At 35.2% G+C, this 16,686-nt stretch overlaps 1 protein-coding gene across 1 annotated transcript in view; it reads right to left on the bottom strand.

The window, feature by feature from the left end:
• LOC113046089 (dipeptidyl aminopeptidase-like protein 6) overlaps nucleotides 1-16,686 on the bottom strand; it is a 136,284-nt gene that overhangs the window by 31,459 nt on the left and 88,139 nt on the right. The window contains exons 3-7 of the mRNA XM_026206957.1: nucleotides 10,951-11,049; nucleotides 4,800-4,912; nucleotides 4,618-4,692; nucleotides 4,414-4,466; nucleotides 3,815-3,896 (exon numbers count right to left, since the gene is read on the bottom strand). Of these exons, the coding sequence (XP_026062742.1) occupies nucleotides 3,815-3,896; nucleotides 4,414-4,466; nucleotides 4,618-4,692; nucleotides 4,800-4,912; nucleotides 10,951-11,049 (422 nt within the window). The remainder of the gene's footprint in view (nucleotides 1-3,814; nucleotides 3,897-4,413; nucleotides 4,467-4,617; nucleotides 4,693-4,799; nucleotides 4,913-10,950; nucleotides 11,050-16,686) is intronic.

Below are 16,686 nucleotides of genomic sequence, written 5' to 3'. Positions count from 1 at the left end.
CACACAGACAGTCACACAGACAGACAGACAGGCACACAGACAGACAGACAGAGAGACAGACAAGACAGTCACACAGACAGACAGACAGTCACACAGACAGACAGACAGGCACACAGACAGACAGACAGTCACACAGACAGACAGACCGGCACACAGACAGAGAGACAGGCACACAGACAGACAGACAGGCACACAGACAGACAGACAGTCACACAGACAGACAGACAGGCACACAGACAGTCACACAGACAGAGAGACAGACAAACAGACAGTCACACAGACAGAGAGACAGGCACACAGACAGACAGACAGACAGACAGACAGTCACATAGACAGACAGACAGACAGACAGACAGGCACACAGACAGTCACACAGACAGACAGACAGGCACACAGACAGACAGACAGACAAGACAGGCACACAGACAGACAGACAGTCACACAGACAGACAGACAGGCACACAGACAGACAGACAGTCACACAGACAGAGAGACAGACAGACAGACAGTCACACAGACAGACAGACAGACAGGCACACAGACAGACAGACAGTCACACAGACAGAGAGACAGACAGACAGACAGAGAGACAGGCACACAGACAGACAGACAGTCACACAGACAGACAGACAGACAGAGAGACAGGCACACAGACATACAGACAGTCACACAGACAGAGAGACAGGCACACAGACAGACAGACAGTCACACAGACAGACAGACAGACAGTCACACAGACAGAGATACAGACAGACAGTCACACAGACAGACAGACAGACAGAGACAGATATATATATATATATATATATATAAAATTAGATAGATAGATAGATAGATAGATAGATAGATAGATAGATAGATAGATAGATAGATAGATAGATAGATAGATAGATAGACAGACACAGAAACACATGGAGAGCAGGAAATGAGCACAGAGAGTAATGTAGCCATGTGCCCTTAGGGTAAAGAGAACAGAACAAAGCAGACATCATTAATGTTTTTGATGATATTAAAGTGTAACAACATTAGGATAAAAGGAGTCTGATTAAACAAGAAATATCAGAAAGCCCAGTCCTGAGTGCGGAGATAGGAGGAGCTGGGGATGGAGGAGGGTAATTTACTCCTGAGCAAGAAACAAAAAATTGCTGAATAATACTGAATGGACCTTATATAGGAATCTACTCACCAACCTACTTTTAAATCCTCGTTGTGTTTACACTCCCAATCTTACAAACTATTCTAACTAAAACTGTAAGTAAAGATGAAGATTGAAATATTTGTTAGAAGATTAATGGTGGTGATGTTTAAGCTTTGTAACGATACAGCTTGTTTATAGCATAATTGTATTTTTTTCTTCTTCTGCCAACTGTATTTAGACTTACAAATTCATGAGTTTATACTGGGCAAATCAGAAAACCACAGAAAACACCTATTGGCTATTTGATGAGAGAACCAGTTTAATGCTTATGTCAGGGTTGGCCTACATCATCCCCGAAGAACTACAGTACAGCTGTTTTTTGAGACACAGACAAGATTGAAAAGATTCAAATTATTATGAGTGATTATCATGATTTGTCCTACTAACAAGGACATAAAAACAACATAATACATGAAAAAACATGTCAGAAATTGTCAGCATTCTGAGATTGATTTATGCGTTAATAACCATTGATTAAGCATTAATAATCCTTCATCTTGCTCATGATGTAATGCATTATGCACTGATGCAATGCTATTTTGAGGGCAGATTTCTAAAGACAGCAGACAGCAAGGTGGTTTCAGGGGGTTTGGGACGGAGCCAATAGCATGTGTCTACACTCTGGCCCCCGTTCCGCTGTGTGTATGTTCTCCTCCATGATGTACAGCTACTCCTCCTCTACATCTCTATCTCTGCTCATCCATGACCACCATTTTGAACCGTCTCGCGCTCTCTTCCCCCCGGAGGAGTCTGGGATGTGACCTACAGTGTAGGTTCTGGCTGCACAGACCCCGACTGATTGCTCTGTCATGAAAAACTAATTGCCTGAGGCGTCACAGAGGCCCAGGGCATGGGACAGCATACAGGTGCCCGGAAAACTACACACCTGATGCTCCGCTCACACACACACACGAGTGAGCATGTGTGCTTTGCTTATAACACACAAAAACAAACATGTATTTGTGTATAATTATGACAATACAGTGCAGTGCGATATATGAGTTTGTGTTTGGAGGTAAACACAAATAATACAGGCTTTATTATATTTCACTTCTTCTGTCAACTGAGAACAGACGATTTTGATACAAAACAACAGACTGCAGTGCTAATGCAAACACTGTGTCTGTTTGTCTTGTTCGCTCATCACAAACACTAAAAGACACATGACGCCCTTGGGCTCAGAAGGTCTGTCGGATGAAAACCATGAATTAAAAAACTTTCCTCACAAGCCGATTGACATCATTCACATCTACAGCACAGACAGTACAGGATGAGGATTAAAGGGATTGCTGAAAATGAAAATGTTGTACTCACCCTCATGTTTGGTACAAATCTGTATGAATTCCTTTAACACAATAGAAGATATTTTAAAGAAGTCTGGGCAACAAACAGTTGCCGATAGCCGTTGACTTCCATATTTTTTTTTCCTTGCATGGAACTGTTTGTTGCCCAGACTTCTTTAAAATATCTTCTATGTGTTCAAGAAGCAAGAAACTCATACAGGTTTGGAACAACATGAGGGTGAGTAAATTATGATTTTTGTGTGTGTGATTGTATGAACTATTCCTATAAAAAAAATTAAAGCTACAGTTAGTAAGATGTTTCTTCGAATCTCTAGCCTTAACTATGGTAAGAACTAGTGATTCTTGCCTATTTGAGGTCAGAAAGAAACTAAAGCAGCTCTTTTGGAATGGGTTTGTGTCACGCTGCTGCCATCTGCTATTGCTTTAGGTCCTGCTTTATCTCTGCCAGCACCACACAGACACAATCAGGCCGATACAAGCAGCTCCAATCTCCAGATCCTGCGCTCTAACGCTGATGATTCACACTTATTCATTTAAATGTTGAGCAGAATTTGGGTGGTTAATACACAATATCAAGCAGTTTGACAATGTATAATTATTTTAAAAAATATATCTCTAGTATTTATTTTTATTTTTTAATAATGCTGAATTCATTAAATACAATATTGTTCAAAAGTTTGGCAATGGTAAATTTTGTAATGTTATTGAAAGATAAAATACTCAAAAAAGTGCTTTATTAAAATTGATACTGTGTATTTCTAAAGATTAGCATGGATTTGGGCTTCTTTAGATGATTAATATTGCTTGTTTAAGCAGTAAATATGCATATTACATGTCTGATAAAATTCTTTTCAACCTGTTGCAATGCTCCACAAAATCATACTCTTAATAATGTTATAATGAATGCCAGGCTATACAGGAAGGCTACATATTAAACCAATTTCTTATAACTGCTTATTTTTTCAGTGACTCATCTGTGTGTGTGTGTATGTGTGTGCTCTTGTTTTTGTGTCATATCCAGACACAACTCTGTATAATGACATGGGTATGGCACAGGTATTACAAGGAGAGGGTGACTTATGAGGACATAACCCATGTCCCCATTTTTCAAAACGCTTATAAATCATACAGAATGAGCTTTTTTTGAGAAAGTGAAAATGCACAAAGTTTCCTGTGAGGGTTAGGGTTAGAGTTGGTGAAGGGCGATAGAATATACAGTCCAATATAAAAACAATTACGCCTATTGGATGTCCCCATCTTTTCACAAAAACAAACATGTGTGTGTGTGTGTGTGTGTGTGTGTGTCTCTTACCAGTTGCTGTCCTTTGGGACCCCATCCAGCGTACTGCAGTGCGGTGTTCTGCACCTCATTAGGGGTCAGCTCCACTTTCTCTCTGTCAAAAAACAAACCAATCTCAAAAACATTAAAGGATGACTGTATGTATGTTTGTGTTTTTTTGCATTCATGAATGAAACGTATTGCAATGTGTCACCAGAGAAAGTCAAATAGTCTCGTATGTTTCTATTAGAATGACAGAGAGAGAGTGAAAGTGTGTGTGAGCTGAATCAGAAAGATGTGTGTCTGCTTGTTCAACCTTTTTAACATCTAACTACCGTAGTATCCTGTACAATTATCATGGGTCACAATCTGAATTCCCTTGCAGTGATTAAGGCTACACATGATACATGATAATGAATCATTTAGACTGGTGGAGGGAGACCAACTCTGAGGACACGGTCCGCTCTGGGAGATGACACCAGATCTTAGCAAACACACACTAGGTGGCAGTGCTACCCACAATTCTGTGCTCCACAGTGGCTCTGTACTCTCTGAAGAGCTCAGGCGAGATGACAGTAAAAGAAATACCAGTGAAAATGTGGAAGGATTTGAGTGCCAACAACAAGACTTACGGAGAGTCAAGGCTGCAGATGATGTAATAGGCCGTGAAGGAATACTGATAAAGCTGGAGAACAAAGAGAAGACACGAGATGGCCTTTAGAAGTGTCAGAAGTGTCATCTTTTACAAAGAGATGTGATGCAACAGAAAACAAAAGACTAGGGATTTTGTGCAACAAACATTCTCCACATTATGTTATGGAATACGAAGCGTTTACCGGGACAATATTGTAAGCCACCAGCACATATTTTAGATCAGGAGACACTCTGTATGTGATCCGTCTGTAGGATCCCTGGAACCAAAAAAAAAAAAAAAAGATCATGCATTTTAGCTCTGAAGTTGCTTTACTTCAATTCAAAACAATCTGCAAGTTTCGATGTTAGCCATAGAGGTAAGAACCTGGTTTTTGAAACTCTCGAAGGTCGTGTTCTTCACCAAAATCTTGGAGGTATCGGTCAGCACGTTGCGTCTCACCACATTGCTGTCATTTGTACTGTAGAGCAGCTCCGTGTCTTTGAAGATGAAGAAGAGAAAATTATTATTCTTGATATACAGTACATATCAAGTACAGTCAGCTGATCGCTATCACAAAATAAAGAGACAGAGATGTTTTCCCATGATAATATTCAGCTGGCTGTATAATATTACATAGCTATTTACCAAATTAATAATCAATAAACAGCTGAATTGTTTGTTTTTTAAAAACAACAGTCCTCATGATACTGACTGCATACACACACATCAAAAGTCTTCACCAGCGAAGAAGAACAGTGGGTGACAGCCGAAAGTAAATGATAGGGAGCAAACTGCAGCAAAGTGATAGCAAACCTCACTATTCACCTTTTCAAAAAAAAAAAACAACCAGAGAGAACTGCACAAAGCCAACATCTGGAAAGCAATTGCTAAAACTTTAATCACAGATACCAATCCTAAAATGAGAAAAATACGGTGATGCACCTGACATGCCGAGGCCAGACAAATCACCTGACTTTAATATTATCAGAAGCAGAAGCAAATTCTCTCCTCTAAAATCTCCTAGAGCACCTGATAGAACATTCCCGATTGAACATTCAGTTGGAGACTATTCAGAAGTTATATGACTCTATTATAAGATCAACGTAATAATGAAATATTGATCATGTTAGTCCTTTCATATTATATTGTATACATATGACACATTACACACTGATAACTGATGTAATGGCTGCTGAAAATTCAGCTTTGCATCACAAGAATGTATTACATTTTAAAACTGATTAAAAATATTAAAATACAAAAGAGTGTATGTTAAATATATACATATTACTATATTTTTGCACAAATAAATGCAGTCTTGGTGAACATAAAAATACTTTCAAAAACATGAAATATTACAAAAATGTTGGAGAATATATATATATATATATATATATATATAGAGAGAGAGAGAGAGAGAGAGAGAGAGAGAGAGAGAGAGAGAGAGAGAGAGAGATCAACCAACGGAAAATTTTCAACGTGACAATCAACATAAAATGCTTAGATTTTAGTTATTTTTTATAGTGTGTCTACGTGTTTGTGTGTGTGTGTGTGTGTATATATATATATATATATATATATATATTCATTCAACACACACATACACACACACAAACACACACACAAACAAACACACACACACACACACACACACACATAAATATAATTTGTACCCCTTCATTTTTTCATGTTTTGTCATGTTGTTGTCTTACTGTAAGTTTAACTATTTAAAATAACTTTTTCTCCCCATCATTCTACATTCCATACATCACAATGACAAAGCAAAGCAAAGCAAAGCAAAAAAAAAAAAAAAAAAAAAAAAAAAATATATATATATATATATATATATATATATATATATATATATATATAACAATTGTCAAATAATTGACAACTACAATACATAAATTAGTAGATCAATAGACAACAACAGTGTAATATTTATGGTTAATCACCTAATTCTGGTGAGAACAGACAGCTACAGTTTTGCTGTTGTGCTTCAAGCACATAAATGATTTGAGTTTTTAGAACTGATAAATGCATTAATTCATTTATGGAAAGCCTTAAAAACTTTTTTACAGTTCATTTTAAAGCACTGGCTCATTTGACCCAGCTTTAAAAGTTCCTGTCTTGCTAGGGCAACTGTGTTCTTTATTTATGCAGGCTGTAAATGTTACACCTACACCCCGGTAAACAAGTCTGCTCCAGACCTGAATGCAGATAGCACCCGCTTTAATAAATAATAGAGAGGAGTGATCGCTTTTAACAAGGCTCGATGCTTTTTGAGTTGTGGAGCCTGTCAGAGAGAGAATAATATGGCTCTTTCTCTGACGTAAACACAGCCTTAAATCAACAAACGCATTTTCAGCAGCAGAATAACAAAAAATGATTCATCAATATGCAGATCAAAACATGATTTACATCTTTTGCACATTTTACAAAGCACCAGGGCTGCACCTTTATAACATAAACAAGGACATACAAAGGACCCGTATTCTTCTATTCTGCCAAAAATCGGCTGAAATTTCAGACACAGGAAATTTTGAATAATAGCTAACAAAGCCTTAGTATTAGAGACCTACACCAGAACAGCCTCAGTGAGAAGTACCTACAATGATAGAGTGCAAAACACCACAGCAAGCAGAAGTGCTTGGTTACAGTTTATCTTCTTTTGAAGCCCAGTGTTAGTTAAAGTGTTCGTGCTTTTCCTGCTGTCAGCATGAGCTCTGTAGTCTGAGACCGTCAATTAGTTCACATAAAAGCTTCCTTTCTGAATAAGTGTGCTTAATTGTATTGAATGTGCACTTACAGTGTGCTTCAAATCTTAAAAGTATCTTTTTTTTAAAATGTACTTGCAGATAATATATTATTAAAAAAGGAGGCCACTTAGGTACTTAAATCGTAACTGTACTTGACTATATACCACTTTATTACACTTTTGGAAAGTACACTTTGTAATAACTGAAAGTTCTACTTTAAAGTACATTTTTAATTGTTTTATCATCTTTTGACATGCTTTACAGAAGTACACTTATTTACTTATTTACAAACTCAAGTACATGTGAAGTACTTGATTATCTTAACTGTGTTATTTAATATAATACAAATTTATTTGTAAGTTAATATTAAAGTTATGTTTCAATTGTACTAAATTGCAAATTCATTATTAGAAATTTGTAATTACAAATATATTTAAATGTGTGATATAAACGTTTTAATCCAAATTAAAGTATATTTCAATTTCAAAAACAAGTTACATGGTAGCAAGCGGCTACTTTTTGGTGGTCCAAGGTTGTATCACATTTGTAACATAAAGAAGTCTCAAAAAAGCCTATATAACAAATGAACACACAAATAAATAAATAGATACAATTGTATTTATATTTTTATTAACATTTTATTTGTATCTCACTTTAGGACTTTTAAAACTCAAAATTGCTATTATAAGAGATAGATAGAAGGAATTCAGTTTTTTTCTTAGAATTCTGAGTTTACGTCTTAGAATTTATAACACAATTCTGATTTTTCCAGAATATTTCTGTTTTCACTACAAAATTATTTTTATTCTGACTTTTTTTCTTACAATTGTGAGTATACTGTACATCTCACAATTGTACAGTAAACACAGAATTGTGAGGAATTGCCTCAGTTGTGAGACAGAAGTCACACTCAGTGGTGTAAAAAGTCTTATTACTTTGTTTCTGTACTTAAATTAGTTTTTATATTTCTGCCAACTTTCACTTTTACTCTAATAAAAATGTATACCTTTACTCTGATACATGTTCCTGAAGCAAATTTTTTGCTAGCTACAAAATAAAGTGGGAAGAACACAGACTGCAGGAAAGCAGGTTTGAAGAATCGGTGGTCTGGCAAGACTCATGTGCAAACTAGTGCTCACCCAACCGTAGATGATTCATTTTACACTCCAGCCGAGGCTCTGTTGTGCAATATACAGTATTTCTTCTGTGATTATATGCTAAGCGTTTTTGTAATGTTTATTAACATTCAAAACTCAAAGCATTCTGAACTGTAGATGGCAAAAAAAGTTCTGAATGCGTTATATAATTTAATATAATGAACCTAATCTATATATGACACATAGAGTGCCATTTTTTTCTCCAGATATCAGTATGATAACAAATGTAATAATCATTTTATACAAGTTTAAAAAAATTAGCATTATGGGACAACATTTTAAACACAATATTTCCTTTTTTTTTTTTTTTTTTTTTTTTGCCAACGAAAATAGTTCCAAACAAAGATCACAGGACTTCTTGGCATCTCTGACAATGGACGGTGTTTGCTTGTTGAATGAATCTGTTGAATAAATGACTCAGTGATTAACATGAATGAATCAACCGTTTAACCCTTTCGAGTCGATTAACGCATATATGCGTTTTGAGTCATTTTCTCCTGATAACCCCGAAAAGAACTTAAATTACACTCTCAGTTTTAATCATACAGATAAGAGCAATACATCAATCGAATCTGTAAAGGGTCTAGTTTTTTTTGGATACAGACATAATAACAAAAAAACTTTGTGCACTTATAAAATAAAGATAACAAACAAGGCGGGCTGTCTGCAGTCTTTGTCTCCGCTGATCGTCATGTACAAACAAGTCACTAAAATGAACTGTAACTCCGTGGATACTCAACAAATAGACATGAAAGAGATATCTATAGAAAGCCTGAAATGTCTACTTTTAAACTAAACAAGTGCTGTTTTTTACTGTTTGCTTCGCGATGAGAGGAATAAGACATAAATCACTCCAAAAAGATGTGATGTGGTTGAGGAATTTGAGAAATGGATTTCCTCAGAAAAAAGAATGAAGCACTTTATTCAGCAGAGATCATAAACATGAGTAAGTCTCTTTTTATTTATTTGTACTAGTTTTCACATAACGTGTAAACATTTTACTAGTTAAGACTTTTTTCCAAACTATAATTCCTGACTAAATGTATAATCAAGTGAAACATTATGAAGTTTCAATAACAATATACAATACCATACCATTCAAAAGCTTGATGTAAATAATATAAATGTGACAAATAGAGATAACTCTAACAAATGTAAAAACAATGCAGTTCTTTCAATTTATTCCCAATAAAAAAACCTGAAAAATATTCTCAGCTCTTTTCAACAACAACAATAATAATAATAATAATAATAATGATGATAATAATAAATGGGTTTTTATTTTTGGTAGAAAATAAGATTGTTAAAAGGATTTCTGAAGGATTGTGTGACTGGAGTAAGGATGCCAAAACATTTGTTTGAAAGTCAGCTTTGATTGTTCATAATAAACCGTTTAACTGCTCCCCCAAGTGGATATTAAATTATGTTGTGGGATAATTAAATATATACTTAATAAACTACAAACATAAAATTATATAGATTTATGTTGTTCTCACATTCTTTCTTGTAAGTCCTCCCTCAGTGGCACAGCTGAATGAGAGGCTCATTATGCGGCTCATTATGCAGGCCTTTGTCTTCTCAGGTGTAAATCACAATGATATTCATGATAGTTGACGCCTACTCGCATATGACTTTTACCAACAAAAAGTGTCTTAGAAAATTTAAATCAATATATTGTTTTCTGTGAGTGCGTAAACAAGATGATTTTCACATCATTCAGAAAGAAAAATTCTAGGCTACAAGCTCCAGTTCTCAACTTTTCCGGGAACCAATGTTATGTATGTGTTTTATTGCCTTATTCAAGTGATTTAACATTTTTAGTTTTTCACTAACCATGCATAACATATTTTTTCTCAAAAATACAACCATGTACATGAATGCATTTCACATATTATTATAGCCCAGTTTGTGCTGATTACAGTGATATTAGACTTTACCCATTTAGATATTTATAAGAAACTGAAAAAAGCACAAATATCAGGGCATGACAAAACTTCTCCAGGCCCCAAAAATACCCTTAGACTCCAGAGGGTTAAATTAACTGGTTGAATGTCAACGACTCACTCATTAGCAGTCACTCGTTGTCACCTACTGTGGTTTTAATTTCACATTTCGATTTTTTTTTTTCATGTTTTAAATCTTTTCAAATATTAGTATTCAACATTTTGTTTAAAAAAAGCATTATGTGTAACTGCAGGCTAAATGCATCCATGTTCCCTCTGAGAAACATTAAACTGTAAATGCCATTTCAGATGCAGATTCCAGAAATGTTTTCTTATGTTTTCTTATGTATTTATATGCTGCATGATTTTTGCATGAGTTTTACAGTCAATAAAAGGCAATAAAGTGACTCTCAGTCTGCAGTCATTTGCTTTAAGAGTATGATGAAAACCCAGAGACTGTAAGACACCATGAAAGAATTCAAGCCTGAACAAAATAAGAAAATAATATGCAATGCTGGGTACCACAGAGATTACATTATTCAATCAGAATGAGGCTTTAGATGCAGATCCTGATGCAGTTCCCTTCTTTAGTGTTATGAGATGATGAAAAAGTTCCTGCATCCACCCACAGATCTGGCAGCTGAACAACAGGGAGTAAAACTCAACCATCACTCACCGCTTATCCATGTAGCCTCAGGGTCGTGTGCCTGGAGCTTCCCACTGAAGAGGTCCTCAATCGTGACTTTCTTCTTGGAGGCCAGACTGTCATCCTCCGCTGCGAGCAGAAAAGTTTGTCAAGGTTATAACTGCTGGAAAACATTAAAAAAATTATAGTTTAATTTTTTTTTTTTTTTTTGAAAAACTATAGTTTGAAAATTACAAAGGTGTTACACAGAATATCCATTGTCAAAAACAAGTGCACCTTAACTGTATTAATTTCCCACCTGTAGAGAATTTCATACCTTAGAAGTATATATATTTAATGTTAAATTGAAAGTTTTGTACAATTTAAATTACTATATTTGATACTATTTTTTACTTTAGTGCATTTATTACACTTACTGTATGTGTTGACTAACATACTAAAGCACTTGATTTTGATTTTAACTCTAGTGTTATTCGATTTTATGTGTAGAATTAATATTGAAAATATATTAAATTGCAGCTTTATAATTACAAATGTGTAATTGCAAATATAAATGCATGACATACATGTTTCAATTGAAATGACATTAAAATATATTTTAGTTTCCCATGAATGCTTGTCAGTGCGTTCAGCAGTACCTTCAAAGACAATAAAATTATATATCAAGATGTACTTAAGTCATGTCTAAATATTTAAAAAAGTAGGTTCAGTTAAGCGTGATATATAATTGCATTTAATATAAATTTTATACAGAATTCATTTTTATTAAAAACAATACATCTAATACATCCAACAATAAAAGTGGTGTTTTCCCCAGATTTGTGGTCTGCAAGCTGAATTATGTTTTCTAACCAATGTCCTATTGTACACCTCCAAACTAAAAAAGGCTAATTTCAGCAATGAAAAAAACTGTTGTAGAAACATTTTTTCATTCAGAAATTATTGGTACATTTCACAGAAATGGCAACACGTTTCATTAAACCATGAAATTTTGAAGCACGAAGACTGAAAAATAGGAGTATAAAAAAGTAGGCTGAGAAATAGTATTTTCTTGCAAAATGTAGAGCTTACACCTTCGTTTTCAGTTTTGCACCTTCCATTCAATGAGGATGTCAGAACAATGAGTTTCTCTATCAAACAATGAAAGGTGTGTTTGAAGTATTTCGTAAATTTAGTAGAAAAATAATAATTGCCTCCAGTGTTCTTGTTTACAGATTCTGATCTATTATTCACAGCACATTTGCTCTTCAAGCTTAGACTTGTGAGTTTAAAACAGTAGTGTTCAGGTTTTCCTCAAACTTCAAATTTTGAAAGTAACTCTGGAACTTGTGTTATAAACTGCCTCCATCGGGCCCCACGAGACCAAAAAAATAAATACAAAAAATAAAAATGGGAAAACAACAACTTTTTTAATATATATATATAAATGTATGCTTAGCTCCCACCATACTGTCTGGCTTCTGTCCCGTGAGATCTGGCTTCAGCAAACAACTCCCTCACTGGTCCACAGGGCCACAGCCAATTACTAGAGCTGACACGAGGTGCAGGGTGAGACTGGGGCTCCCTTGTGTGTCTCATTCTATTTAGAACTCTATTGATCCGCACACTGATCTAATCAGCCAGAGGTTTTTTTGTTATTAGACGACTATACACTCACCCACATAGTTTGTCTCACTATATAACAAGTATCCATTCAGGAGTTTAACACTTTGCAACTGGATACAAAGAATAGAAGAAGCAAGAAAGGCAAAGCGGTGACATTTCATTTCTTCATACAACATGTTTAAAAACTATACGATTATATGATATATGATATGATATATATATGATAACAGTATTGGCATCCTGAGCTGAAACTAAACTTATAATAATAATAATACTAAATAAATCTGTAACTGAAAAATATAATAATAACATGATCAATAAGTCATGGCAAGATACAATATGATTTTCCTGTACAAACTAAATTACTGAAAAAGTTATTACCTGTAGCCGAAGAATCCGCTTCTCAATATCATTAACTCGTCGCTATCTTTAGGTCAAGTCCCAAAACCATTCAAGCTGGTGGTTATTAAGCCTCTTATTAAGAAACCACAACTAGATCCTAGTGAACTGGCAAATTATAGGCCCATTTTAAATTTTTCATTTATGTCTAAAATTTTTGAAAAAGTGTCTGCTCAATTGAGCTCCTTCCTGCAAAAAAAAAAAGATCTGTATGAAGAATTTCAGACAGGTTTCAGGCTCCACCTTAGCACAGAAACTGCACTTGTTAAAATTACAAATGACCTGCTTCTTGCATCAGATCAAGGCTGCATCTCTGCATCTCTAGTTTAACTTGGTCTTAGTGCTGCATTCGACACTATAGATCATGACATACTCATCGATTACAAAACTATACAGGTATTCAATAGCAGGCACTAAGATGATTTAGATTCTACCTGTCTGATCACTACCATTTTGTTTATTTAAATGGGGAGTCATCTCATTTATCACCAGTAAAATATGGAGTGCCACAAGGATCCGTCCTAGGTCCCCTACTATTTTCAATATACATGTTGCCCAATGGCAATATTATTAGAAAATACGGGATTTAATTTTCACTGTTATGCTGATGATACTCAGCTATATATCTCAACAAGACCAGATGAAACTTCAAAATTATCTAAGAGATATTTCTTATTTGACCAAAAAACAGTACACAGAATCTCGTAGACTACAGTTTTCAACTAGACGGATGTACTGTTACTTCCTCTACAGTCAAAAATCTGGGTGTTATTTTATACAGCAATTTGTCTTTTGAAAACCATATTTCCCATGTTACAAAAACAGCATTCTTCCATCTTAGAAACATTGCCAAGCTACAAAACATGTTATCTGTTTCTGATGCAAAAAAGCTAGTTCATGCATTCATGACCTCTAGACTGGACTATTGTAATGCACTTCTAGGTGGTTGTCCAGCATCTTCAATAAACAAGCTACAGGTAGTCCAAATTGCAGTGGCTAGAGTCCTTACCAGGTCAAGAAAATATGATCATATTACTCCAATTTTACAGTCTCTGCACTGGCTACCTAGCAGGGGTGCTGGATGTTCCAGGGCTGGTGGCGTGTGATGGGGAACACCTGATGGAAATGGAGCCTCATCACCGCTGCTGTTTAAAAGCACAACGCGCCTCTCCTCGGGAGACCGGTCTCTTCCCTGTGCATGCACGCTGGTGTCCTCGTGGGTCCAGGAAGGGTGAGTTGAGGGACTGCAGCACCACAAGAGACGTGAGCTGAAGAGACGAGAACCGCACCCGTTTTCACGGCTATCGGGACACGATTCCCCAGGCCGAAGAGGGGAGCAATGCACACGAACCCAGCAGCACGACGAGGACATCAGATCCCCTGTTTGTTTTGGACACTCTCCCCCTTTGGACACTTATTCGTTCATGTTTTTATGCTCTGTTAATAAAAGCATCTCTGAGGTCTGATGCCACGCCCACTGTGTCTGTTGTTTGCTCCTCCCGTGAAAATATGAACAGCAGATATATTAAACATTTGAGCAAAATATGAAATATCAAAAATAAATTAGAGCAATGACATTCAAGGTAAAAAGAATACTTTTATCAGCATTATCTTAGTTATTATAAGAAACATAAGAGTAATAACTCTTATCTTGATTCTGAACTTTGAAAGAACTTCCATATTTTACTCCTCGCGTCATCTTTTTCTACCAGTCGTGGACTGGTGGCCACAGTTTCACATGTGCTTGCACATGCAGCCAACTTGCTGTAGTGTTTGTCACATGACAGCTGCAGCTTCTTTGCTTCTTGCATGAGGAGAAAATCACAGACGTCCATAGGGAGGCACTGGAAGCATGCGTTGCACACACCAACAAGAAGTACGTCTCTAATAAATTAGTATCGATACTAATAAATTTAGGAATCGTGACGTTTTTAATTTCCGAGAATCGCAATACTTTTGAAGTATCTGTGCACCCAGCAACCATAGTTCCTAGGATATCAAAGTCCACTAAAGGAGGTAAAGCCTTTTCGCATTTGGCTCCCAAATTCTGGAATCGCCTTCCTGATAATGTCCAGGGTTCAGACACACTCTCTCTGTTTAAATCTAGATGAAAAACGCATCTCTTTAACCAAGCATTCGAATAATGCATCTCATAATTTGTAACTGCAGTTGTATCTGATCAAATGTGGGTTCTTATTCTTCAGCTTGGGTTAAACTAATTAATTTTACCTTTTTGGAACAGCAGCTACACTAAATATGTCTCTATCACAGAACGCCTGAGAAGAGATGATGCTGTCCCCTCAGAGGACCTCAGATGATGCTAACCCTGAAACAACATACAAACTAACAAATATTGCTACAAGTGTGATTGCATCATATAATAATAGCTGTTAATAGTCTTCATCGTCTGGTTGACTACGTTGTGTATACATGTTTCAGAAAATTTCTGTCATACGCGCACAAACTGACAGTCACCACTGATAAGCTACTACTTAATATTGTAGAAACTTAATTTTCTTTAAAGTTGCTTCGCAATGATTTGTATTGTAAAAGGTGTTATAGAAATAAACTTTAATTGAATTGAATTGATTTTCCATTTACTCACATTAATTTAAAATATTAAGTTGAAGATAATATAGTTAAGTCAGTTTAATATATTTTAAGGTGAAATAACTTGTACAGCAAGTTTAATTATACTTAATTTTAAGAAAAACACTCATTTTTACTGAACTCTAGTTTTAACAGTGAAGTAAGTGGACAATGTATAGTGTTAAAGTTAAGCTGAAAAAATATATATGTAGAAGAATAGATTAAAAACTTTAAAAAGTGTTTAACTTACATTTTTAAGTTGAAGTAGATAAAATGTTACTTTGAAATTAAGCTAAAAAACAGATTAAAAACACAAAAATAAGTACTGCCTGTTGAAGTACAAAAATTACAACAAAAAAACATTTTACACACACACACACACACACACACACACACACATATATATATATATATATATATATATGACAAGAACAAAAAATATACAACTACAAATACAAATTTATAAAAATAAAAATAAAAGTTATTAATAAACTTAATAAAGTATTAGTACTCAATATAATACTCAAAACAATCCTGTTACTTTTAGATGTCTTTCTGCAAGCCCCGCACAGGGTAACAGCTCACCCTCAATTAGCAGAGGGTTAAAAATTAGTTCACTCATTCCTTCAGGCAAATCTTAATTTGGTCTCTCTAACAGTTTATCCATATTTGCATACTAACTCTATCACTCACGTTTGAAAAAAAAAAAACTCTGGGGAAACATGGTGGCCCACTTTCATGTGTTAAAGTACAGTCATATAATACACACTATACTAATTACCCTGGAAAAAATCACTAAAATTTAATCCAGAACCAGGAATATTTTGGCTGCAGCAGCTGCTTGGCATCATCACTTTGACTCTCCTGCATTAACAACACAGTTTTACTCTGGCACAAAAAGATCTATATGTGTATGAAAAAACAGCAAAACAACTGATAAACAATACCAGAAGTGAATTATTCAAATTACTGAGGAAAACCTCAGACATTTCTCCAAAGACTCTCAAAATCAGAATTAAAAGAGACAGTTGTTGTCATATAGAGTATGAAGAGTTTGGTGCTATTACAGTAAAAAGTAAAAATCTAAGCTGTTTGTAACAATGTTGATATCTGGGATTTATTTCCCCCCATTTGCTTAAAGAGAGAGTGTGTTTTATCTTTCGCATAAGAAGT

The sequence above is a fragment of the Carassius auratus genome, chromosome 27 (assembly GCF_003368295.1).
Source record: "Carassius auratus strain Wakin chromosome 27, ASM336829v1, whole genome shotgun sequence".
NCBI classification, from domain to species: Eukaryota; Metazoa; Chordata; class Actinopteri; order Cypriniformes; family Cyprinidae; genus Carassius; species Carassius auratus.
The sequence above is the reverse complement of the archived record's forward strand: the minus strand, read 5'-3'. Positions and strand labels throughout refer to the sequence as shown.